The sequence below is a fragment of the Pipra filicauda genome, unplaced genomic scaffold, assembly GCF_003945595.2.
Source record: "Pipra filicauda isolate LSUMZ 115617 unplaced genomic scaffold, ASM394559v2 scaffold39_size4671491_pilon, whole genome shotgun sequence".
NCBI classification, from domain to species: Eukaryota; Metazoa; Chordata; class Aves; order Passeriformes; family Pipridae; genus Pipra; species Pipra filicauda.
The window spans coordinates 404,264-429,988 of record NW_024104531.1 but is presented as its reverse complement, the minus strand read 5'-3'; the positions used below and the strand labels follow the sequence as shown (position 1 = coordinate 429,988).

At 39.1% G+C, this 25,725-nt stretch overlaps 1 protein-coding gene across 13 annotated transcripts in view; it reads right to left on the bottom strand.

Moving 5' to 3' along the window:
• LMO7 (LIM domain 7) overlaps window positions 1-25,725 on the bottom strand; it is a 128,857-nt gene extending 103,132 nt beyond the window's left edge. For 4 of the 13 annotated variants that reach the window (XM_039385149.1, XM_039385152.1, XM_039385151.1 and 1 more), the window contains exon 1: window positions 25,444-25,723. In XM_039385149.1, coding sequence (XP_039241083.1) covers window positions 25,444-25,512 — 69 coding nt within the window. In that variant the 5' untranslated portion in view covers window positions 25,513-25,723. Of the gene's footprint in view, window positions 1-25,443 lie in introns of all 13 variants that reach the window. The other 9 variants (XM_039385158.1, XM_039385159.1, XM_039385157.1 and 6 more) reach the window with 8 other exon arrangements.

Genomic DNA, 25,725 nt, shown 5'->3' with positions numbered 1-25,725 from the left:
AAACCATGTTTACGTTTCGAGATATGAGAGTAGGTAAGCTGCAAGATAAGCTATATAGAAGAGTGACACCAAGAAAAATTGTATCCTGCATTTTTTTCTGGGTGTTTATTAGGAATTTTTAAAATAATAAGTTGAAAGGAATATAAACATGTACAAATAATTATACTGGGATATTTGAAAAACACTGTGCCTGGATCAAGTTACTACGCTAGGAGCAAGAGTTTCAAAGGCTCTCTTTCCCAAGGCTTGCAGCGATATACTGAATTACAGCTCCTTTACCACAGTGCTGGACGGCAGAGGCCATTGCCACTGCTTCACAGCACCATCTAATGAGAGACATCAGGTACGACATATGACCAGAGGCTCTGTGCTTATATGTAGTCCTTCTCCTTGGCAGGAGATGAAAGAAATTGCCTCTGGCAAAGAAATGAAATAATTGCAGTCAGAGAAGGAAGGATGGCTACGGAGGAAATTGAAGTCCAAGGGAGCTACAAAAGGATGGCGTGCATTTGAAAAGATGACAGGAGAACAACCAGAGGAGCCAGAATTTCAGTCTGGGCAAAGGAATAAGTAAGTTTAGGCTCAGTAAATTTTGCTGACCAATGCTTGTCACTGATTAGGTGTTTGAACAGTTCCAAAATATGAATACTGCCCTTTTAGAGTATTTAAATATAAAGGAATATTTCATGAACACGTAGCAAGTTAGTCAAGGGTCTTTATACTTCAAGAACTCTGAAATGAATATGCTCTTGTGCTTGACCACATAGCTTTCAGCTTTTCAGGGGATCCTATTCTTGCTACACCTCCTTCAAGACCCTTCTATCATCTCACACCAGATACAGTGCTTCCCTGAACAGTACTCACCCATTATTTATAATTATATATACATGTTTCCCCGCGAGATCTAACTCCTTCCCTGTTCGAGATATATTTGCATTTACAAATATGAAATGTCATTGCTAGAGGAGATCAGGGATCAGGCTACCATCAGTCTCAAAATCAGGACTTCACCCTACTTAACAATTTAACATGACTGAAAAGTTCCCTCTTTATGCACCATACTGCCCTGTTATGTCTTTCCTATCTGAACATTTCGGTCTTAATGTCTGAGTATTTATTAAGCCAAATACATTACTACCCAACTCTTATTCTCCAAGGAATTCTTCTGCTTGGTTTGCAAAACCACAGATAGAAGAAGTGCTAGCAGCTGCCAAAGGCACAGGCAGCCCTGCGCAGGGATAACTGCTGCACTACAATTAAAGCATTGAGGTGAGGAGCACAGATGTCCAGAAGGGAGGCATGACAATTGCTGCTCTTCCAAACTCTTGTAATACTTCCCCCTTCCTATCTTTCCTCTTCAACATCAGTGTTTATCACTCCACTTCTGATCCAGGCTGAGCATCACATATGACCCAAGCGTTACTCAACCAGCTCCAGCATGACACTTCCTCCAGCCATTTTACCGCTCCTCTGCAAATGTAGCTTTATTTACCTAATTATTTAAGGAGCCAAACTGGTTTGACAGAGTGCTTTCCTCCTTGCCTGGGTGTGTTTAGAGGAACCCAAGATAAGATTGACTGTCACACCAGCTACACAGAGTTACTAGTACACTGCCCAGAGGTAGGATTTAATTACTACTCAAAAGCAGCCTATCTCCCCCTTATTACAGAAGACAATTATAATTTGCTTATATTTATTATGACATCCTTGCAGAAATGTTCATGACTATTTGTAAACAATTCCATACTTTGCAAGGGAGAGGCATAAATTTATATCACAGTTTACATATCCAATTTTTTATATAATTACAAATTTCTACATTGCTGGGAAAAAAATTGTTTTCCTCTGAACAAAAAAAAAAAAGTCAGCAGTGTATTAAAGAATTTATCTGCATATGGCTGATACATCCTTTCTCAAAGAGATACACTGACCGTAAGTCCTGTGAAGAAAAAAAATAGAGTTTCCAATCTGTAGTGGGTTCATTTACATATATTTGTATAATCACCCCTAAAGATACAGCTAAAGTGATTAAAAAAGCCCCACAAAATGCATACAAGAAAAGCACTGAGATAAAAGCAGCCAATTGTACTAGAAAAATCTATCCAGAGCTATAAATACAGTCTTGAAAGACTACTCTCTTCTATTCATTTAGTAGGATTATGCTTGTACCTTGTAACCACAGAAAAAATGCACATTTTGGATTATAAACAGATGCATGTATTTTGGGCATTTTTTGTCTCTAGTTTAACCTTATTTTGTCTTTAAAAATAACACTACATTAAAAATGGAGAAATACTATCAGTAACCCATACATTTTTTCACAGACAGAGAATGCACTGGAAGACTGAGATTTTTTTCTACCATAGGCAAGATGCCTCAAGCATTTCAGATTTGAGCTACTATGTTTTCTATGACCAGCTGTCTTCCAGGGTATGTAGATTTCAAGAATGTCTTAAGTTTTGCCTAGCAACAGACAAAGCACAGACTGCCTCTAAATTTCAACATTTTCCTCCATACATTTTGCATGAAGTTATGCCAGTTTCTGCTGCTTGATCTGGTATGTGATTACCATTTCAACATGAAATTTTTTACCATTTTATTTACAGTTCAATAGAGCAGTTGAAGATACTTTTCCTACCATAACAAAAACAAAACTGAGAAGTGCTTTTAACATTAGGTCACTGCTTTATCAAAGCAGAATGATGTCTTTGGGGTTTTTTAATTCAAAATTCCAGAGAGAAAGAAATGGTACTTTGTACTATCGACGCTATTTCCAACACAAGATTTAATTTTGTTTGGGGGCATCGCAAAATCCTGTGCCTTATTGGGCACATGTCCTCTTAAATATTTTCTGTTAGAACAAGAAGTTGAATGTAACTTAAGCTTGAAGCATTCAAACATGACTTGCACAACATTTACAAACTAACAAAGGAATTATCCCATTGAGTTAAACTAGTTGTCCATCTCACCCAACATCCTCTGTCTGACTGTGACCTGTACCAAGTGTGTCAGCACGTTTGCAGGGTGGGGAGGGAGGATACCAGTACTTTCATATTTAGAGCAGAGGTGTTTCTAGCCTCCTCTATAATTAAATGGTAAAAAACACAGATAGAGAGAGCAACACATCTTTTCATAAATGGTTCTCTTGCATCAGAAATCATTATATAAAGGAGAAATATCACCCACCACTTCCTCCTGTACCCATATACCAAGTTTTTTTAAATACTTACTTGCTTAAAAATTTGTTTGCGATATTCAACATACAGAGACATGTACCCAGAGATAAGTCTAAACTGTTAAATCTATATAATGTCTTTTTAACTAATGCATGTAATGATGAACACGCTACTAAAAACTCACGGATCTTATGCTGGCTAATATTCTCTAAGCCTGGGGCCTCAGTTTGAGAGCCTGCATTGATAGCAAATGTGAATTCATACAGAATCTGGGTGTAACTGCAAAACTGATCTCCTATCTCTTGACATATTCTGACCTCTGCTGTTATAAAATGGAATTTATTTTGACAATAATTATTTTCTGCCCTCAGCTGAATAAGAATTTTCAGTATCTGCAATTATTTGGGGTAAAGAAATGATGGGAAAATCACTTTTATTTTACACCATGAAACACAAAAATAAAGTGCCCAAGTTTTTCTTTCCCCCTCACAGTCCTACCATCCTGTCATTTATTATAAGCTTCATCATTTGACTATTACATAAATACATATACTTTGTTCTTTTGGCATCTAGACACTATACGCTACCAAACTGTCCCAACATCGTCTTTCTCTAAGAATGCATTGTTTTAGGCTTTTATGACAGACCAGCAAACCCACCCAGCACATACCAATATACAAACTATTGCTAATCTGAAATTATTTGTACCTAGTTTCATGCCTAGTTTTAGGCAGCACTTTCTTTTTTCCAGTTTAAGTTGCATTTTCATTACAAAAATATTCTATGGTAGACTGTCAGGCTCTCCATTATGTACAAATCTAGGACTTCATACTGACAGTACTGGTTAGGAAAGAAATATATTCTAAATATGCCATACATTAACATCAGTGAATGCGTAAATCTGAATGAACAGTGGCTGCATTGTTTGGCAAAACTTTGAAGTCAGCAAAACACTGCACTTTTAAAGTCATAGGTACACTCTGAGGGGAAAAGAAACAGAGTGTGTCCATCATGATTCTCTGCTTCCAAACTTCTCTTTCCCTTCTGGCTAAGAAGTCTCCTCTTAGACCCTGATCTTGAAGATCAAGGTGTGAACCTGTACTGTACTTATCACAAATGCTCAAAGATCATTTGCTCTTCCTTTCCCATCGTAATGCCTGTCACACTTCAAAATAAAACTGCATGTACAGCTTGCATTATTTCTGCCAGACTTGCTGATTTCCCATGGCTTGGGAGATGATAAAGTATTTGATCAAATATATTTATAAGCATGACTTTATGAATTTAAGACTGTATCTCCCAGTCAGAAAACACTTTTGGTTAAGGAATAGAAAGACAGCAGCACAGTGCACAATGAGTGTTTTAGCACCAAATGCTATTTTTATCCTCATGTTTAACTAGGAAAGAGACCCTAATCTAAAATCAGCCAGATCACCCTTATGCCAAGAGGCTTAAGAGCTCTTTTAGAACTACAGGTAGAAAATAGTCTTGTTCAGTTCTTTTCAGTCTGTTTTCACCATCAACTTTGTTCTTTCTGAGCAATACTAAAATTAATGGAGTTTATTGTTCTGCATGCAACAATGCAGGTTGGTTTTATTTTCACCTTCATGCATATAGTTAAATGGGGTTTTTTTAAACAATTAAATATTTTGCTTCTGTTGAGACAAACATATGGAAATTTGCCTTAATACCTTTATTGGAGTAAAAGCAGGAAACACAACAGCATAATATAAATAAACCACTGAATCTTAGAGGATCCTCAACTGTAACTACAAAACAAACAGCCAACGAAGCTCAGCACAGCACCTCACTCCATCGCACAGATGTCCTGAGGACAGCCTGTTAGTTTATAACCCCCAGCCCCTCACCCCCCATTTCAATAACCACCCTCAGACATTTTCTTTTGCCTTCAGTTGTAACCATCATCTGCTGGAAACTAAACCAGAATGGACACCTTCAAAATGTTAGTGCACCTCCAATGCACCTCCAGTAACAAATACGTAGACTGTCAGCAAGGATGCCAAACAACAAGTTATACAGACTACCACAAATGTCTTTAGCATTACAACTGATTTTTTAAAAATATGGAACAACTTCAAATTAAACGTGTTAAGACAGCTCAGTTTCCTACTCAAAAATCTTATTAATAAAGACAGCAATTTTGGACAATACAAGGATGAAGGCTCAGTTGTGCTCTTTGTATAGAGACCACCCACCAGTATCCTGCAAGTGGTCTCAAAAGTTTATGTATTGTTTTCAACGGTATTATAGAATCTGGCAGGTATTCAATCAAACCAATAAAGTTCTATGGTTAGTTTACTTTTATATTCTATCAAAAAATGTGATGAGAAACTGAATAGCCTAAACCAAAGAGTAGCATGATAAAATAGGAAGTTTGAGAAACCAATTCACAAAAGTAGAAGTAAACAGAATTCACACAAGTAGCATAATAAAAAGAGTCAGGCAAGTTTAGGTAAAAAAAGTAACTAAAGACAAAATATAGAAGAAATTCTATGGCTATACTAGAATAAACAGAAAGTACAGATCAGGCATGATGATGGTGAATAAACAGATAATGAAAAGATGGTTTTGATGTTCAGTTAAAGAGCTGGCAAATGCTTCAGAGAACCATGGGACTGGGAAAACAACCACTGAGAGTATAAGTGTTGAAGATGGCAAAGCTTGGAAGAATTTGCTTAATTAAAGTTCTTGTCTGTTCTAGAGCATGCTCTAAGCCATTAGCAATTATCTCCAACTCACAGGGCTGGAAAGGTCTCACTGACTGAAAAAAAAAAATTAAAAATAAAAGATCCCCTTTTGACATGCAATGACATGAGAAAGAAAGCAGAATAACAAGGGTTAGAAAAATATTTAGACTATTCTCCCCAACTTTGGTTTCTAGGAGGGTATTAAATATTGCTGATTCTACCACCACCAAGCCATAGCTTTTTGGGAGGGAGTAACACTTTGGTTTGAAAAGTCACTTTTTTTTCCTGCCTTGGCAAACTAACTGGTCTGACACACCAGAAAAGCAGTAAGTGGGCTATAGATGGAATGAAGTTATGCAACTGGGAAAAAGCCTTGTTATTTTACTTAAAGACAGACCATGGAAATGCAATCTAGGTAGGGAAATTAAAAGGCCATTATGCAAACGTGGGAAGACCACACATGTACAGAACAAATTTCTAAGGTGGCAACATCAGACTGGGATAAGGGACTAAACTGGGCCCAAGAGAAGTTATTTGAAATTCCAGGACACTCCAGTATGTTCTTTACAGAATTAGGTCATGAAAAACCACCATATATTATTAATAAACCCAAACTGAGACATTGCATGAACATTAAGGGGGAAGACAAAAGTTTCCTGTTAAATTCCTCAGTTGGAGCACTGGTCCAAAGTTCAGCAAGAGAAAGCTCAGCAGAACTTGGCTACAAAATCTTATTCTTAAAACAGGGTAACTGAACACATAAATAGAATATTCCTGTACATCTCAAAACAATGTTAGCTTTTTTGTTTTATAACAGACTTGACTTCAGTTTGTAGTCAGTCACCCCCACACCCTTTTATGCAATGCCACTGCCTTAAGTGGTTATTTATCAGTTTGTATTGGTGCAGCAGTTGTCTCGCTCTTAGTTTGGTACATGCTATTTCATGTACCACACTTCAAGAAAAGAGGCTTAAGAGTATGAGGACTAGTTATTATAAATAAGACATGAGAGAGAACACTTCTTTTACAAATTTATCAAAGCAAGAGTTGTACTAAATGGTTTACTTTGCAGCAAAGGAGATTGTCACGTATTAGGGAAGAAAAATCAACCAGAAAAGTTAAGTACCAGTTTTTAAGAGGTTAAAGTACACAGAGATAGACAGATAGACAGACAGATATGCCAGGAATGGTCTACGTATAAGAATATCTAGTTTTACAAGAGAGTAGTGATGAACTACGTGACCCTTAAGCTCCTTTCAGCCATATATGCAATTTTCACATAATTACTCAGTCTCATCATCTAAATACCAAACCCAGTGAAAATTCTTAGTTAAGCATGTATGTATCTCCAGCATTTAAAGGACAAGACAGAACAAAGTGAGTTTCAGAGGGAGTTTTGGAGCTGTTTTGGAAATTAGGTTCTTCACAGCAACTGCTCAAAACACACAACCTAGATGCAAAAAAGGTCTACAAATAAATCAGTTTATTTTAGGATAAAATAAGTGTCTAGCCAAAAAATTCAAACCTGTAATGCCTACTATGACATGACATTATTAAAACAACAAAAAAGAAAAACTGCATAATAGGTGGTACAGACACAAGTACTACCCCCACAAGTACTTATAACTACTCAGATCAGGGTAATTGCTAACTCTGAAGACACACAGTTTAAGTGGTACTTACAGTATCATACATAACTCAAACACCAGGTTCTGTAACTCTAATGTTGTTATAAAAGTTGCATAGAGGACTATGATTTATTAGAATTTAAAGACTATGGTGCTGGTCACATCCAATTTACACTCTCTAATGAATTCTGTAATAAATTCCTATGTAAGGCCTGTTAATTCTCATCACTTAGAGGGGATGGGGAGGAAGGAACTGATTAGTCTTTATGTGCGAAGTTATTAGTGTTACACTGCTTAGAGAAGCTCTTAGTGGTCCAGCTGTGCTCCTCTGGTGACCTGCTGCACTGGAGATGCCTGCAGAGCTGAGAAAGTGCAGGGTGGTGGTGCTGAGGATGCCTATGCACCACTGGCACCTTCTACATTTCCACAGAGACGACATGATAGTGTCAGACAACAAGAAGAAAGAAAATAAAATCTGTTTTCCCTTTCCTTGATGGAAGATTGTCTTGAGCTAGTAAAAATGACTGACCTACAAGCTTTCAAGGACAGAGGGCTCCTCCTAGGCACCTTCAATGACAGAGTTACATGGGAATGAGGCAGATACCAGTGGAGAGAATAGCTGCAACTACCGCAGGGTTTTATTTGAAGAATCTCCAGAAACCACATAAGAAAAAGAACATATTTTGGAAGGGAATATTCAAAGTAAAAGTAGGTCTGGACTTCATTACATAGCTTTTGGTTACAGGTGCTACATGAATCCACCTGCTCAAGGCATCATTTTAGACATGCATATTAAAAAAAAAAAAAAAGGGAAAAAATCAAGTTTTTACCACCTCAAGGAAGAACATGCAAAACTCAACAGAGCCTTGCTGCCAGAGGTGAGAAAAGAAGAAACACAGGACAAAAGTAGAGAGCCCTAGAACATGTGCTATTTGTGTTTGCATTTGAGAAATGGGGGTGGAAAGACGAGAAGAGCCACTTCTGTTGTCAGCCCCATCCCCTTCAGCACACACTGTCAGAGTATCCAGCATAGCCCTTACGTAACCCTGCCTCAGGTCTGCAATAGAGACATGACATTTGCTACACCTTGGTCTCCTGCCTTTGCCTATACCCAGTGCTGGAGAAGGCGAGAGCCTGGATAATTGCAGTTCCACTGCTGCTTCCAGCAGTGCTGTGCAACATTACTGCTGAATTCAGGAAGGTTATGAAGAAACCTGGCAAATTGAAACAATCCCAAGGCCTGATGACTAAATATTTCATGTTAATGGCACCTGGCACCAGAACCTTAAAACAAACAAACAAACAAAAAATCACAAATATGAAAGTCTGTATTAGATTTATCAATAGAGGTCAAAGGACAGATTTGGCATCAACAAAGTAAATGGCTCATCTTTCATTTAATGACTTTGAAAAAGTAAATTAAAATTAAATAGTGTCCAACAAAATAACCAAAAAGCATACTAATGTTCTTGCCTACATCTAGGAATAATACAACATAACTATCCAAAACACATCTTACCAAAACAAAAAAATGGGTACAATAAAACAATTCTGAAAAATATATTCAATATTATTTAGAAACAACTTACGCTGTTTGAACATGAAAGATTTCCTTTATAAACACTCTAATGGTAAGTTGAGAATTCCTGCAAAATATCTTCTGAATCCCTGGAAAGTCACAAAACACTGCAATGGAAGACATTGCTACTTTAACAAATCTGAAAACTTGGCACAAAGTGAAACTGAATTAAGAAGTAAAGATTTTCATGGCTAGTGACATTTTTTGAATAAATTTGTGATACTGAAACCTCTGCTAAAAATATTTAAAAAACCTACATGGGAACGATACTGTGGCAGAAAAGTCTTTGTAGCCCTACAGTAATTTTACAAACATTGTAAAGACTTTTGTGCTACTCAAAAATGCACAGCATTATTCAGAATAACAGAAAATAACTGACAAAATATCAACTCAACTTCTTTCTGTCTTGATGTTACTTTTTTCACATGAATGAAACACTTGTGAAATTCACAGAATTTGAATGCCAAATACACATTTTTTTAGTATGATATAGTGAGGGATATTTTAAGACGCTGGAATGTCATTAATTTGTGCCCCTTAGCTCAGCATTTTGTAAATTATTAGCTCTAGAGCACCAAAACAAAGTAAAGCCTCTCTAAGCCCATTTCATCCAACTACTAGCATTTAATTTAAACATGACTTCAAGAATCTAATGCCAAAACCCAGCATGTGCTATTTATCATAAAATTGAGAAGGAAGTCTGATGTCTTTCTATAGGTAAATGTTATAAAAGAGCAACATGGAGGTTGGTTTTTTTTTTCCTTTTTAAGCATAAAGCTTGGTCCTTTCACTTTCCCAAGATTTCACACAAGTACCTACATTTCTCCTAGTAACAAGTCCCCGAGGTTTGACTGGGGGACTTTGTCACTGTCAAACCTCTTCCTATAGCGTCAATAGGAGGGGAGGGAAGGGAAAGAAGAATGTAATTGAGCATAATGCTATTTAACTATTGGTTTTTCTGGTTACAAGAGAAAGAGGAGCCTCACACCTCAAAAAGGGAACAAACTTGTACTATCAGATGCCTATTCCTGTTGAGTTTTACAGGAAATAGCAAGTCCTTGGCTGTTGTGCTCTGTCACAGGTGGCTGCACAAAGGGTTACAGGACCATCCAGCTCTGTAGCTCTGCTCTCTAGAAAAGCTTCAAACTCCGAAGAGGTTGTAAGAACCCCCAAACAGGGTTAAAAACGAAATTACAGGGGGGAAAGTGAGGAGCTTCAGAAAGTTTATGAAAGTTTGGCTCCAGGAAAGAAGTTCTCCCGACAGCAGACGCTACTTTGTGTTTGTTTTTTAAATCCATGAAACAGAACACACCTACCACTTATCTTTTCATCCTGAGCAATTCATTCGAAGTCAAAGCTTTGGTCTGAAGCTTAAGATCTTTTATTTTATTTTATTTAGTTCTGGGCTACCCTTAAAGGAGCAGTGAGAGAGGTTTAAAACTGACAACATCATTCACCAGAAATACAAGTTATCTGCTCTTAGGCAGTTATGGAGTTCACTTGTTTCAAGTTCTTCAAGTTGGAGAAAAAAAAATCTGGACTTCTAAAATTCCTTACTTTAATTAATGATTTGCTCTAACTTGACTTTAAATGAATTTAATCACTATGACAAAACAGTGAAAAAAAAAATAAAGTTCAGCATCACCTGATATTTCAAAGTAACATCTTTAAATTGGTACTTTACTGTTTAATCAACCCCCACTTTCAGCCACAGGACCCTTCATATTAGGCTTCAAGCAGAACAGACGATAGAAGCACCGTCCTCATTGACATAATTCTGAGACTTGAGTAACAATAGAGGCCTGAGATTCACAAGCAGTGGTGAAGAGTCCTGCTGCATTGTCCCACTCCCAGCCAGCTCTCTCTAGTGTGGTTCTCTGTCCTCACAGCAGGAGAGGACAGAGGGTTCCTGTGGTCCCCTCCGCTCCCAACCCAAAGATTTTGATCAGATAATTTTAATTCACATGTATACAAGAATTAGAGGTTTTCTAATAATTCTACAAGTCCTCCTTACCCAAAGGGATGCAGAAGCCAAAAGGAACATACTGAGGAAGAGAAATTGAGGAAAATCCACCACAACTGGACAAAGAAATAGAATTTAAGCATCCACTTTCCAACTTTAAAAAAAAAAAAAAATCTAAGAGATCTCATTTTCATTTTGAAAAGTTATCTGGAAGGTTTTTTTTTAAGTCATTATTTACTAAAAAAAGAAAATAAGGTCACACGGAAGCACTGAAACACAAGGTAAATAATATCCATAACCTCAGAAAAGATACTTAATTTATTTTCCCTGGCAGCTGTTTTAATCCCCAGTTGGAAATACCTTCTCTCTATTTTGTGCTTAAAAGACAAAAAAGTTCAATTTCACAGGCAGGCTGCTGTAGCAGCTCTGAGTTCATATGTTCCTGTTCACCTCAGCTGGGCAATTTCCTAACTCTGATGGGTGCCACTAAAGGAATCAGATTGTTTAACATCCTATATAAATAACTGGAGATGAATGCTCAAATCCACCAGCACACAGACAAACAGAAATCAGCAAAATCAGCAATATGGTAATTCAGCATGATGCTGAATTGAATGTAAACATTCCTAAAGGAATTCAACAGGAGATAGGAAGCAAGATAGATTTGGGTACTGTAGCACAAATTACAGCAGAAGGTCCACACAATGATATTCAAACCAGAAAATCCCCACTCCACCGACAGTTTATGATCTGGAACAAAGTACCTTTACCTGCTCCTAAAAAAAATCCCAACAAAACGAAAAACTCACACAAAACCTTCTCCAGCCATGAGTACATCTTAAAGGTGATGTGGGAGACATTGAGTACTAACCACCTTGAACCTTCTCCCCCACAAACTTAATCTCTGCAGAGTTAAGCAAATATTAATAATTGAAAAGTACACAAAGTGATTTAACTAAGGGGGTAATTAACAACTTCATTTCAGTTTAGCAGCTGATTTTTAGTTGGCATTAAACCAACAGGAGCTTAAAAGAACCTATTACACAGGGATAAGTTTTTGAATAACCTTGCGAGTTACCAGCTGCAGTTTGGTGTGGCCCTCAGACTTCAAAGGTTCCTTTCATAACAAAACAGGACAAAGGCAGAGAGGTCTTTATCATCATTTATGGTAAATAAGAGACAAATCCACTATGCACTAGAAAGCTGATGTAAGGAAAAGACTGAACTTTGCATGAGCTTCATCAATGTTTTAGGAGCTCTCAATTATCCAGCAGTTTTTGATTAGAAGATGCTGGTAGTTTGAAAAGGCAACAACAAACAGTCCAGTAGCACAGAAGGACACAGATAAAAAGCTTCTGCTACTCTGCTATCAGCAGATGCTTGTGAGGACCTATCACCACACTGCAGTGGAGCACGTGCCCAGGAATTTTCTGACACCTTAAGTGAACAAGTCAGACCCTCACATCCTGGGCATAGACAGCTCAAACTCTTAGTTTTCTACTGCTCAGTCTTAATGGTTCTTATAACCCTAGTCATGAACATTCACGCAGACAGGCAAAACTGACCATCCCTGGCACCAGTGTCAGAGGAATTGCACATTAGGGTCTAATCACGAAATACACGCACTGCTAATAATTAGGCCGTGTAGAAACATAAGGATCACCCCCTCACCAGAATTCACTGATAAAAAACCAGCAAGGACATACAGCTTAAAATTAACATAGTGTGAAATGAAAAGTACAAACCCTTAAGTGGAAAACTGCCAAATGTAATTTTCACAATTACCATTTAATTTAAGAAGCAGATCAAAAGAAGCACATCATTTACATTTTCAAACATTAAGTTTTAAAGATCAAAGACTTCTAGTATTTCCAGACTGCATATATGTGAGTAACTTAGTTCAAGTAATGAATCTATGCAGAGATGCTCATTTGCTCCACGCAGCAGTTTCCCCATCGTCTGAGACTATAGCACGTGGTATCTGCAATAAGCATCATCAGCGAGCACCCACTGACACTACATAGGAATAAAAGCAAGAGGCTTCAAGGTCTAAAATAGCAGTGTAATTTTCTGACTGCTGGAGAACTCTCTCCCTTAAACTAGCCACTGCTTCAGAGATTTTTTCACAGCTCTAGCCTGACCAGCTGTGACTTAACAGTACTTTTATGATGGTCATTAAAGATTTCATGTCATCACCAAAACTGTGTTTTTATGCTAAAAAGTTAAATAGAGAGAAGTATGTACTGAACTATGTAAATATTCCAGAACATGTCAGTTTAATTCCATGCCAAAATGAAATGATGACAGCAGAGGTGATAGTTAGTGACCACTGGGAGCTACTGCAACAGATCCTGGTCAAATTCAGTGTAAAATAGAAAGTGTCCTGGCACTTATATCCAGGAAACATTCTGAAAACTCTTGCCTACTTCTGAGCAGTCCCAAAAAACTGCAGCTCAGAATTCAATATTAAAACCAGATTTTTCTCATCAGAAAACCACAGAGCATCATGGCCATAAAGCTTATGCTAAAAAAAGAGACAATCTTTTTTAAACAGGAGCTGCTTGTGGAAGTCGAGAAGAAGACCCAAACTTCTCTTATTAAGTTGAGGAACATGATAACATGAGGAGTATGTGCAACTGTATTCGGTACTTGACTGCTGGTGTTACAATAACATCCGATCCCTGAAGCGTTCCTTACAGCATGCGAAGATCCTCACTACACCATACTGTCTATCAGACTGGTCCCAAGCACATGATGGATTTTTATCTGCATCTCCCTTATGTTACCTATTTCCCTTCCAAATCACAGGATTAAAACTATTTTAAAAGTAGATAGAAGGGGATATAAAATACTAGCATTTACACAGGGACTTTAATTCTTATATCACGGTATTACACATCTAACACCAGAAAGAAAAGGGCAGAGGAAATCCACATACCTACCTCAACATGAGAGAGTTTAAAGCAGCTTTCTCAAGAATAGCTTCTTCAACAGACACTTCTCATGGTAAGGATGTTGCATGCTATAACTAAGACCATAAAGCTCTTGAAAAAATGAACAGCCATTATATTTTTACAATAGTTGAGGCACCTATGTATTATTAGTACTCTGGTAAGTGTCTTCCTTACAGATAAAAGAGGTTACACAGAAGCAAGTTTCATACTTAAACCTTCTGTCACAAAACATAAAAAAAAAAATGAGCAATATCCAGGTTCTTTACATGAAGAAAATGATGTGTTGTGTCTGGCTGCAATTAACATGTAGCAACCTAATCTCAAGGGATATTTATATTGCATAATGTTGTGGGTATTCCTGCCAGACCTACATGGGCTCGCATGGATTTCTGTCTGACAGCAGCCACACTGCTCCCAATTCCCAGCCTACAACAGGCAAGCAAACACAGTCAAAGCACTTAGGGGTCTTAATCTGCATCTCTGTGAAAAATTCAAACCACTATGTGCAAGCTAAGCAACACTTAAATGCACTGACGATTAAAAAAATGGTGAAATTGGTGCACGTCACCTACCCCCGCTAGTGGTCTGCAGAAGAATGCCCCTGCCCAAAATGGAATACATATTCCCTACCATCAGGAAAAAAAAAAAAAAAAGACACATACATTTCTTGAGTGGAGAAACATGTGCTAGGTGGGGTCTAGATGAAAAGGACCTGGAGATCCAGATTTCCTCTCCATATCGTCCCCCCAGAAGCAATGTGGGGGGGAGCGTGCAAAAGGTTCGCCCGTTCCCATACGGCGCAACAGTGCAAAAATAAAGGTAAGATGTGGCCAAGCTACAGTCACGGCACAGCTGGGTTAGGGATAACGCTCTAAGGAAATTTAAATAAATAAATAAATAAATAAATGGGACGTGAGGAGGGCTGGCATACCTTTACAAACAGCTGAGACACACCAATATCCTTTCCACATTTCACTCGCCCATATTGGAAAGGTAGCGTGACATTAGAAATATCTTCTACTGCCAGAGAGACATCCTCCTCTATCCTACCTCCTCGCTGATCAGAGAGGAAATAAAAAATAATCAGATGAGTCACCACTGGAAGTCTGCAAGGCTGGATTGCATCTAGCCCATCAATGCACCAGACACAGGAAACCAAATTACTGCCAGCCTCCCGATCATCTACTGGGATGCTGGAAACTGCTGTTCCAGCCTTATGCTTTATTACCATGACCAGTTAATAAGGTTTTTCCAAGAGACTTGCCTGCACACAAAGACCAAATCTTGTTGTTGAAATGTGCATGTTAAGTATTTTGTGTTCTGACAAAATTCATCGTTATATTGAGAACCAGACATGATTTAATAGCATTATCCTTCTTAACTATGGTATATCCAAATATGTTTAGGAAAAGAACACTCGCCTTTTTATTACAATTTTCAAGAGGAGACAGTTTTCAGAAGGAAAGATCAAAGATCCCGCTGGAAGATCGAATGATACAAGATTTTAGTTGCCACAATAAAAAAATAAACACTAATTTTAGAAGTTCTTAGCTGGGGAGGTAAGAAAGGGAAGAAAATAAAAAAGGAACCATAAGCACGCATATACTAGCATTTTGCAGTCAGGTCTAACAATAGGCTTCCATGTCCTATGGTAGGTAAGGCAGAGGAGATACTGATTTTACAAATATGTAAGTGAAAAAATTAAAATAAATGTAATAATACATTCAGAAATTTAGAACAGTCTCCAGCGGTATTCCCCCAATGTTTTAAATTACTAAATGCAAAGCAAATGCAAAAGAAAATCCCAGATTTATAAAGCCAGCGCGTTCTACTAAATTTTGCAATTTAAATACTCACAAGGTAAGAAATTCACTTGAGTAAGAAGAAAAAGTAGTTATTTACAAATAACCTTAGGTGCACATTTGTCCTCGTCCCTTTCCAAGCTCCTCTTCTCTGTCATTTCTCCACAGTGCACAGCTCCCAGCCCTATCCAATGACACCTAACATGCAGACCTTCCTGGAGTCTGAGAATACTTTGCAAGATCTACCCCAGCGTCACAGAGGACTTTTGGATTTTATCAGACACATGAAAGTTAGGTCATTAGTGAGCAACCCAGTCTGTGCTTTTTAATGGAGATCTGTCTTTGAAAAAATTCATCCACACATAAGACTCACAGCTGTGAAGCAATACCCTCCTGAATAAACATCAAGTTGATGTTTATTATATCAGGGATGCTTTTTTCCCTCCACAGCATCAGGCAAATGTCTGTGAAAGATATCCATCTGTACCTAGAGCTCATGCCTTCATCCTTACTCCATTTCCATTCAGTCCAAATAAAATCGACTACAAGAAACCTTAATCTATATATATACACATTTTATTTTTATACATATATACATATACACACACACACATACACAAAGGTGAAACCCTTCTAGTTACTTAAGACAGTGTCATTTTGTTACAACCTCAACCTCTTCTATTTTCAAAAGAACCTGCAAGCAAATGTCTGGCCCATTTTCACTCAGAAAAATGAGTGAAACATTTTCAGGTTCATCAAAAGAGGTACATTTTGTCAGTGGTACTGTTTAGGCAAACAGAGCATGGTGACACAAGGAAGAAAAGAGGTTTTTCCTAGAGCAAAAAAATGCAGTAATGCCTAACTTTGTCCCCCTGCTTTACCTAATCTTAAATAGTTTCCAAAGAAGCATTTCAAGGCAGTGCAACAGGTATTGCAACAAAACCCTTCCAACCCCGTAGTGTCAAACCTGGATCTTCATTTTTCTTCCACTTTGACATCTGGCTTCATAGAATCACAGAATTATTAATGTTGGAAAAGACTTAAGATCATCAAGTTAACATCCTGCTTGCTTCAATGTCAAGCAGCCAACAACTACCTGAAAGAGCATACTTATGTCATAGTTTTGGAGGCAACAGCAACTCTGACACAGTACTATCATGACTGATCCAAGCTAGGATGTTACCACTGGCAAAAACTGACACCCATCTGCCACTTCCAGCACCCTGAAATTCTGACATAGCTGCACAAAAGGCATTTTGGAGCCCCACGGCATACTGGCTGGTTTTTTATCCATTTCCTTAATCTAAACAGAAAACATCCTGCACTTGCTTCTGTTCTTTATCACATCTTGATTTTTTTAGCTGATGCAATCATTTGAACATGTGGGAAATCTCAGATTTGAACATATGGAAAAATCACAAGCTAGATTTTTCAAATACCTTCCTGAAAGAAAAAAATAAGAAATAAATAACAAATAGCACGGTCAATAAAGTAATTCCAGGAAAGAATTTACAAATAACACTGGAGATTAGATCTGAGATTGGACTGCCCCCAATTTGGGGGCAGGTGTCCCAATACCTCTGAAGGATCATCTCCCAACCAACATAGCTCCAGTGAGACACAAGGACTGCTTCTGCCATATGAGAAGTCAGTGTGTAAGAATATCAAATACTTTCAAATGCTTTTGCTCAGAAACTCCTCAGTTCCTGAGTAAAATAGTTCCAACTGTATTTCAGCCTTATGAAATTCATCCTGAAGAAGTTATTTATAGCTAGAAGCCAGTCTCCTTAATCCAGGTGTCTATCTTATACCTCAACCCTGGGCACCTACCAACAGATCCCGAGTCATGTAAGGAAGAAAGCCGGGCAATGAGCAGAAGCAGGTGACTTAAGAAGCCTCCAGGGAAAGGGATGTCTTGTCTAAGTTCAGGTATCTGCCTCTCTTCATCCCACTAAGCCAGCTGCAGCCCAGCAGTGAGCTGCCACCAAAAGGCTGTCTCCACCAAAACCACCCTGGCATGAGGCATCTTGCCTCCCAGGAGCCAGGCAAGTACCAAATACCACAAAACAGGCTGATTTTCCATCATCAGATGAACCCCCTGAGCCAAATCACCAGTGGGTCAGGCACACCACTGCCACTGCAAAAGGAGGCAGGAGAAGCACAGGCCAAGCACAGGAGTTTCAATGACACCTTCCTGGGATACTATCTCGGCACTAACACAAAACCGCATTGTTTTGGGATCTACCGTAGGAGGACAGCTTGGCCCAAACAACAGATTTCACTGTCTGTGCTAGCTGAACTGATCCCAACTCAGCTAACTCCTTTAATGCTGTGTTATATTACAATGATTGACTTTTTTGGCCAATGCAGTGATAACTATTTCCCTAAGTTAGTATATTATGTTTCTTTTCTAATAGTAATGACTGAGAGCTGAATCACATCCAGAAACAAAACTCAGAACTTTCACATGAGCTGGTACAAAAAAAATGTGCCAACATTTGCACAACGTGTGCCAGCACTGGCAAGAAATATAAAGCAAGTCTTATAATCTTCATGCCCTTCTAAGATAATCCCAGATGTTTTGTACTATGAACGGAAAACACTGTTGAAATTAGATTTCTCTATTCAGTATAACACAAATGAAAGCTTTACAGCTAAGTATCCAGTTGGAAGCTAGTGTGATGTGAGTCAGATCCATACATCTTTCTTTCATTGAAAAAATAAAAATTAAACACTATTCAAAAAAGCTAAATATACAACTTTATGCAGCAGCTCACAACATGAAAAACCACAAAACCTATTTTAAAGTAGCTTATTCACTACATTCCTTAAAAGTTAGATTTTTACTTGGATTGACAGTATTCAGATATGCGAAGTACAGCAAGACCCAAAACACTCCCCCTAAGGTAATTCGGATAATAAGTGAGGTGTGTCAAGCACACCTCAGACCAGCAGATTCATTTCTAGTACACTGAGTCTGAGAGCACATGCTGTTTTTCATTAAACTGCTGTAGCTGGAAAGCCCATTTAAAAAAATGATAGTTAAGTTATATTAGCCTTGTTAAGCAAAAAAGGTTGGGTTTTGTTTTGTTTTTTTAAAAATGTCCTGCAGGAGTGGATAAAGGAACTTTAAAGTGGAGGAGTGGTAGGTACAAGAAACAGCTGGAATCTATCTGGTTCTTACAACACAATAAAACCCAAGTGTTTTCCAAAGCTCAGCAAGGTCACTGTCTAATGTACTATACACAAGTGCTCATTAAAAACTTAAAAATTTAGACCAAAAAAAAGTGCCTGACAAAGAAAAGGTGCTAAAAGTGAGCTCTTGCTAATGGGGCAGGAGCAAGGGGCCAGAGCAAAATATGCTAAATGTGGAAATCAGTATCATCTCACCTTCTCCCTAAATTATGGGCAGAAAAAAAATGCATGACCTCATAAAACTGCAGAAAGGACCAGGACACAGTTCAAAAAACAAACACACAAAAAGACAGGAGAAAAAGAACAAAAGTAACACCAGAACTAACTGTAGTTGGTAACCACAAAATACAGAACAGAAGAACACAAAAATCTGGACAGAATTTTCTGTAGATCCCTGTAAGCGGCAATGCATTTCCCCAGTATAGAAAACATACCCATTTCTATAGTCAACAAGTTAATACTTCTTCTTAAAGTGCCTGCAGATGTTGCTTTCATGCAAAGTTTTAAAACAACGCTCAAAAGTACAAAGAGAAACTGTCCATAAAGGAAACTACGCTATGAACTCAGCACAGAGCTATGCATGCCCATCACATACTGTGTGAAGAGGACTGTGTGAGGACAGACTTTTGATTCACCCTAAGAATTTCCAAATATAGACTTGAAAATATATAAACCCACCTTGCTGAAACCAGAAAATAGATTTTATTCTCAAGCAAAAGTTAGTCCCATTTTTCTCTCAAACACATTATAGATATCTTTCCTGAGGCCTGGAAGCAAGGGGACAATAAAGTAACAGAGAGAATAATGTTCAGCCAGATCAAACAGTATTACTGTCACCCTCTCCCTCTAAAACATTGTTGCTAGCCCTGTTATATGACATTTTACCACAGCACTTTCACAGTCTGCAGGCAGTGGAGAGAACATTATTTCTAGGATTTAAATTCACACAGTATTTACTTAGCAGAATGTATATTTATGTATCGATTCATATGTATATATTAATTGGATACACTTAGATTTATTCCATGCAATGCTCGTTGCCAAGACTCTAGACATAATAATGAAATATTGATGCATCCACCTAAAGGAGGATTAAATACATCCCTTATGTAGATGTGAGCCAGGGCTTCGGCAGCTGTGCTGTAAGATGTTCTCCAGAAACCAGCCCACCCAGGTTTTATGACTTGACAGAATTACCCAGTATTAAACATAGTTGAGACAACAAAATATATAGATTTTCCCTTTTTGTTCACACATCTTTCATTCTGACACTATTCAGGACATTGACTGGCTCTCTACACATTAATCAAGAACACATTATCCAGAACTGAGAAAAACATTTTCATAATGATTAGTTCAACTTAAATAAAGGTACCTACGAGAAGAGGAATTGAACAGTAAGATGAGTCCTCTATCTCTACAGTTATTCCTCCCATCTGCCATACCAGACTGTATGCATTAGATTCATGCTTGGGGGGAAAACAAAACAAAATAATCACTGAGGTAAGATCTCTATGCAAATACAGGGAAAACATCACTGCTAGACCTCTTGCTGCATTTGCAGAAGCCATAAAAATATACAGTAGAAATGCAGACTTCAAACAGCTTCAACAAACAGAAACATTTGGTGACCACATGTCAGACCATTCACTGGATTTGATTGCTGTGCTGTTGGTTCAAACTAAAAGATTTCACCAAGTTGTCCTGGCTCTCAAGTTTTACCTCAAGCAGACTCTTTCTATCAAGTTACTCTGCAAATCTGTTTTTTCAATCTTCTGAGCAGGTGTGTGTGTGTGTCAGGAGGAGGGAGGGGTATGCATATATACATAAATTTGGGGTTTCCTGGAAAAAGAAAAAAAAACAAAAGCCCCAAAATAATCTTCCAACATTCAAAAGGTAACAGATACGTTTAAATTACAAGGAAGATAGCTTTGGATTCTGAAAAGCACACTTTAAAGCAATAATGCATGCAGTTGTCAGCACACGCAACAGCATTCAGAAAAATTAGGCTTTTTCGGTACCTATTTAATGGTCATGACAGACAGGAGCAGCAGAGGTATCTTTAGTTGCTGTCCATACAAGCTGTGCTTTCTTCCTCTAATGCAGCTTCTTGAAAATTATAAAAACCTTATTTTGCTACAGAAATCCTCATGGTGAAACACCTCTCTCCATCAATGCTGGGTAGGGTTAGCATCAGGAAGGACTTCTCTTCTGCTGCAGTCTCTCTTCTCTGCATGAGGAGCAACCCCAAGGTCCTGATTCTGACTGTCAGACTGATGCTCTTGACAACAGTATCTCACAAAATTAGTAGCTCTCAGAACATCTAACTCTAAGAACTTTATATGAGTTATTAGGGAAATAAATTCAGCTCACAAGAAGAGCTGTAAAAGTTTGCAAGGGTTACTTGGCCCAACACTCATTTTTCACTTCAATGCATTTCTCAAGGTTGCTTCACATGCTTTCCTATGGCTCTGCTGCTTCAGTCCAACAATTCATTCAGGCACACGCTCACTGGCCACCCTTGCTCAGACTGGATCTGTACATTTGAGTACTTCAGGGGGAAAAAAAAAAATAAATCAAGCATTATTTGCCTCAGGGCCCTTTAACTAAAGATTTACAGACTTTGTGGGTCAGGTTTCAAGTTGCTTTAGCAAACAATTTCAAACCATAGACATTTACCTGAAGATTAGGGTTCATTTAAGACACAGAATAGGAATCAAAAGCTCAGATGTTTTACAAGAAAACAGCACACATTTCTTTTCTTTAGAACTCTTCAAGAGGCATCGCTCCTAAAATGGTGAAATGTGTTTCGGGGGAGAGGAACTATGCCTCCCTTTCATTCACAAGGGTGAACTTGGTGGAAGACTGCAGAGAGGGAGAGGCAGACTGCCCTCCCACATCTTGAGGCAGGAAAACAGAGTCGGCAGTCTGGGATATTTAATAGCTGGGGGAAGAATGCTTTGGTTTGGAGGAACAGCTTTTGGCTTGCTTAAGTTATAATACGGAACAGAACACAGTAAAACTATTTTAACCCAGCTATTTCTAGGTTTGGCAAACAGCTCTACCTTTCACAGAATCATAGAAAATCCTGAGCTGGAAGGGACCCACAAGGATCATTGAGTCCAACTCCTGGCCCTGCACAGGACACCTCAAGAATCACATCACGTGCCTGAGAGTATTGTCCAAATGCTTCTTGAACTTTGTCAAGCTTGTTGCTGTGACCACTTCCCTGGGGAGCCTCCCAGTGCCCAACCACCCTCTGGGTGAAGAACCTATTTCTAATATCTAATTGAAAACTCCCCTGACACAGTTCCATGCCATTCCCTCGGGTCCCATCACTGGTCACCAGAGAGAAGAGATCAGCGCCTGCCCCTCTTCTTCCCCTCATTAGGAAGTTGTAGACTGTAATGAGGTCTCTCCTCTTTCTTCTTTTTTGAGAAGCTATTTCTAAGTTGTGGTGTACCAGTGTTTTATTCTGGTCTCAGCATGCACCATCTGCCCAGCTGAGTGGGTAGATGGCCTGCAAGTGAGTTTGACCAGCACCAGTTGCTCCAGGGAGAGCTCAGAAGGCTCCAAAAGTCTCAGATGCAAGGACCCAACCTCACTAATCAGTGCTGGCTTCTGGATAAACAATATGTGAGAAGAGCTTGAGTTTTGCACAGAAAATGACTATTCTTTCCCCAAAATAAGTAGATGACCTCAACAGACAGGCCTCCCAAAGTGACTCTACGAGTGTAACTGAGACAAGCAACATCATCTCCCAAATCACAAAACACTAGAGGTTGGCGACTACATTTGAAGTCTCTGCACTGTGAATACTACAGGCCTGCCTTGTCTGCATTATCATAAACTATGACCCAACATGAATCTGAATTAAAGAACGACATCTTTCATTAACTATCACCACATATCAGATACAATTTTTTGGTTTTATTACTCTTAATCAAGCTGTTGGGCTTTTTGGTTTTGGGTTGTTTGAGGGTTTGGTTTTGGGGTGGGGAGAGAGAGTTTTTTGTTTGTTTGGGGTTTGTGGGGATTTTTTTTATTGTTGTTTTTTTTTTTTTTTTTTTTTTTTTTCATTGGTTGGGGGGGTGTGTTTTTTTTGTTTTTGGTGTTTTTTTTTTTTTTTTTTTTTCACTTTTTTTTTTTAGCAAAAGACTAGCATCACAACTAGGAGCAAATGTTTCAGCTCCCACCAGCCAGTGGCTGCCTTACAGCATGGAGAATTCAGCTGGGAACAGGCAGAAGAGGGACCCAACCAGGACACAATTTTCTCTCACAAAGACCTTCAAGAACACATGGGGAGAAAATTTTTGATGTTTTGAGGTGGGTTTTTGACTACCCCTGAGATCTGACAAATACAGCTGCTCATTCCCATTGCAAAAGGCCCTCAGCTTCAAGGTTTGAGCTCAGGTCTTCTGAGTTTTTTTTAAGTCTCGAAGTCCAAAAAGTTCTGTATTGAAATACAGAAATATGTTAACACTGATTTCATTAGCAAAAAGAAAGAGTAACAGTTTACACAGACATTTTGGCTTGTTCTCTTAAACACATAGTAGCTAGTGTATGTATGCTTTCATCTTCCTCTAATGTTAGGGAGAAGCTGACACACAAAACCTTACCAAAACATCAGAACTTCAAGTTCATAAATATTTGGAAATCTGCCTCATCTTCAAAAATAATTGTTTAATCATTAGGACTCACCAAGTTTCACTCTCTATCATGTATACACCACTTTGTTTCACCAAGACTCACAAAACCTTGGGACAGGTCTCATTACCCTAAAAATATCATTACTCTTCTCATACAACAACGGAAATGGTTAGTCTTGGCTTTTTAACCCGTCTGGATGTAAAAAGTAGAGAAACACACCGGTACTTCTGAAATACAAGCCTAAATTCATAGAGAAATAAACATTTACATTTTCCTTTAACTTTATAGAATTCCTAACATCCTGTTTACCAGTACTTTCAGGTTTTCAAGTTACTCGCTTTACAATCAAATGTTTCTCCAAGTTTAAAAGGTCCTTTAAAATGAGAACAGCTTTCACATATCAAAGGATAGTCATACAAATTAGATGAGGAAGGCAGGAAGCTGAGCATTTGTTGTTTTCTTCTACACAAACAGCACAATCCACACTCACATTGCTTTGCTAGTGCTCCCACGTGCTACTGGAAGGCAGAGGGAACCTTCTGTAGGAATGGTACAACCATAAATTTCACGTGAAATTTAATAATAATTAAAACAAATCCCCAAACCCTTAAAATAGGATTTTCAAAGATGACATTACATCACCTTAATGAAACTATTTAAAGTAAGCTTTGCCAGTTTACAAAAAGCAATGCAAGAAAGGTATACGCGAGGGAGGAATGCTTTAATTACCTAAACTCACAGCTAGCTCTTATAAAATTGACACATGGGGAAGCCTGGACTGCTTTAATTACCTACATTCACAAATCACACTTACAAAAGTGACACTTGTGGAGGTCATTTGTGATACCCTTGCCTTTGGTGCTCTCAGTTTAAAATTCTCAATAGATTTTAAGCACTAGATGTCATTGTTTTACAGAGGAAACAAGCCGGGACTCAGGTTTGACAAGCTTATAAAGATGAGAGATAAAAAGTAACAAACATTCTTTTTTGAACTTCGAAAGTTACTGGGATAGCGCTTCTGACATCGTAAGTTTCATCTCAAGTTAACAGGCAAATAGAAATAAGCTTACTACGTTAAAATACATATAAACCAGCACTTTAAAGCTCCACTTTAAAAGCACACCACGACTCTTAAGTAAGGCCGTTCAGTATTCCTAACATTTCCCAGCTTCCACGCCATGAGCCTAGCTGGCTCCAGCCGCACGCTGCCTGACCACACTCGGGTACACCTAGGAACAACCTCTTTCTTCAGGCATTAGCACGTACCGCACCGGTGTAACTCGGTGTAACGATACAGAAACACACATATTTACATCAAGCCCTGTGCGCAGTCAGACACTCATGTTTAAAAATAGGAGAGAAGAAAATGAGTGTTAATTTCAGGTTGCTCTCTGTCCTGAACTCTTTCGTGACAGGAAGGAGTGCCTTTAATTCAGACTGTCTCGGAGCAAGCGCTATAGAAGTAATTTACAAGATGGCAAGAAATTATAAGCCTTAATGACAGGCGGACAGCCAAGCCAGCCTTTAATTTGGATTCAGAGGAGGGGGCGGTGGCGATGCTGCACAGACAGATCTCTGCAAGCTGCCACGATACCTTCTAAAAATAGCAGCCCACAGCTGCTGACAAAGAAGCAAAGTTTGGGGCCGCATCCCCAGAGCTGCTGCCCGGCGGTGGGGCAGCCCCGCGGGAGCGGGGGGCGCGGCGGGACCCCGGCCTCGGGGAGGGGGCACGGGAGGGGACCAGGGTGACGAGGGGCTGGCACACAGCAGGACCGAGAGCCGCCTCACCTCTACCCATCGCTGGGCTTCGGCGAACGCCACCTGGCAGTCGCACTCCGCGTCCTCTCTCCCCTCCATGTCCAGCAGTGAGCGAGCAGGGGCGGCCGGTCCTCACGGGGCGGGGGCGCGGGGAGCGGCCGCTGTCATTCGGCTGCCTCCTTTTAACGCTCCCCGCGCCGTCTCCTCCCCCTCCACCTCCTCCCCGCGGAACTCCCCCTCCCGGGAGGGAGCTCGCTGGCGCTCCGCGACCGCAGGAATCCGAGGGAGCCGCGGGCTGCAGCGCAGCGCCGG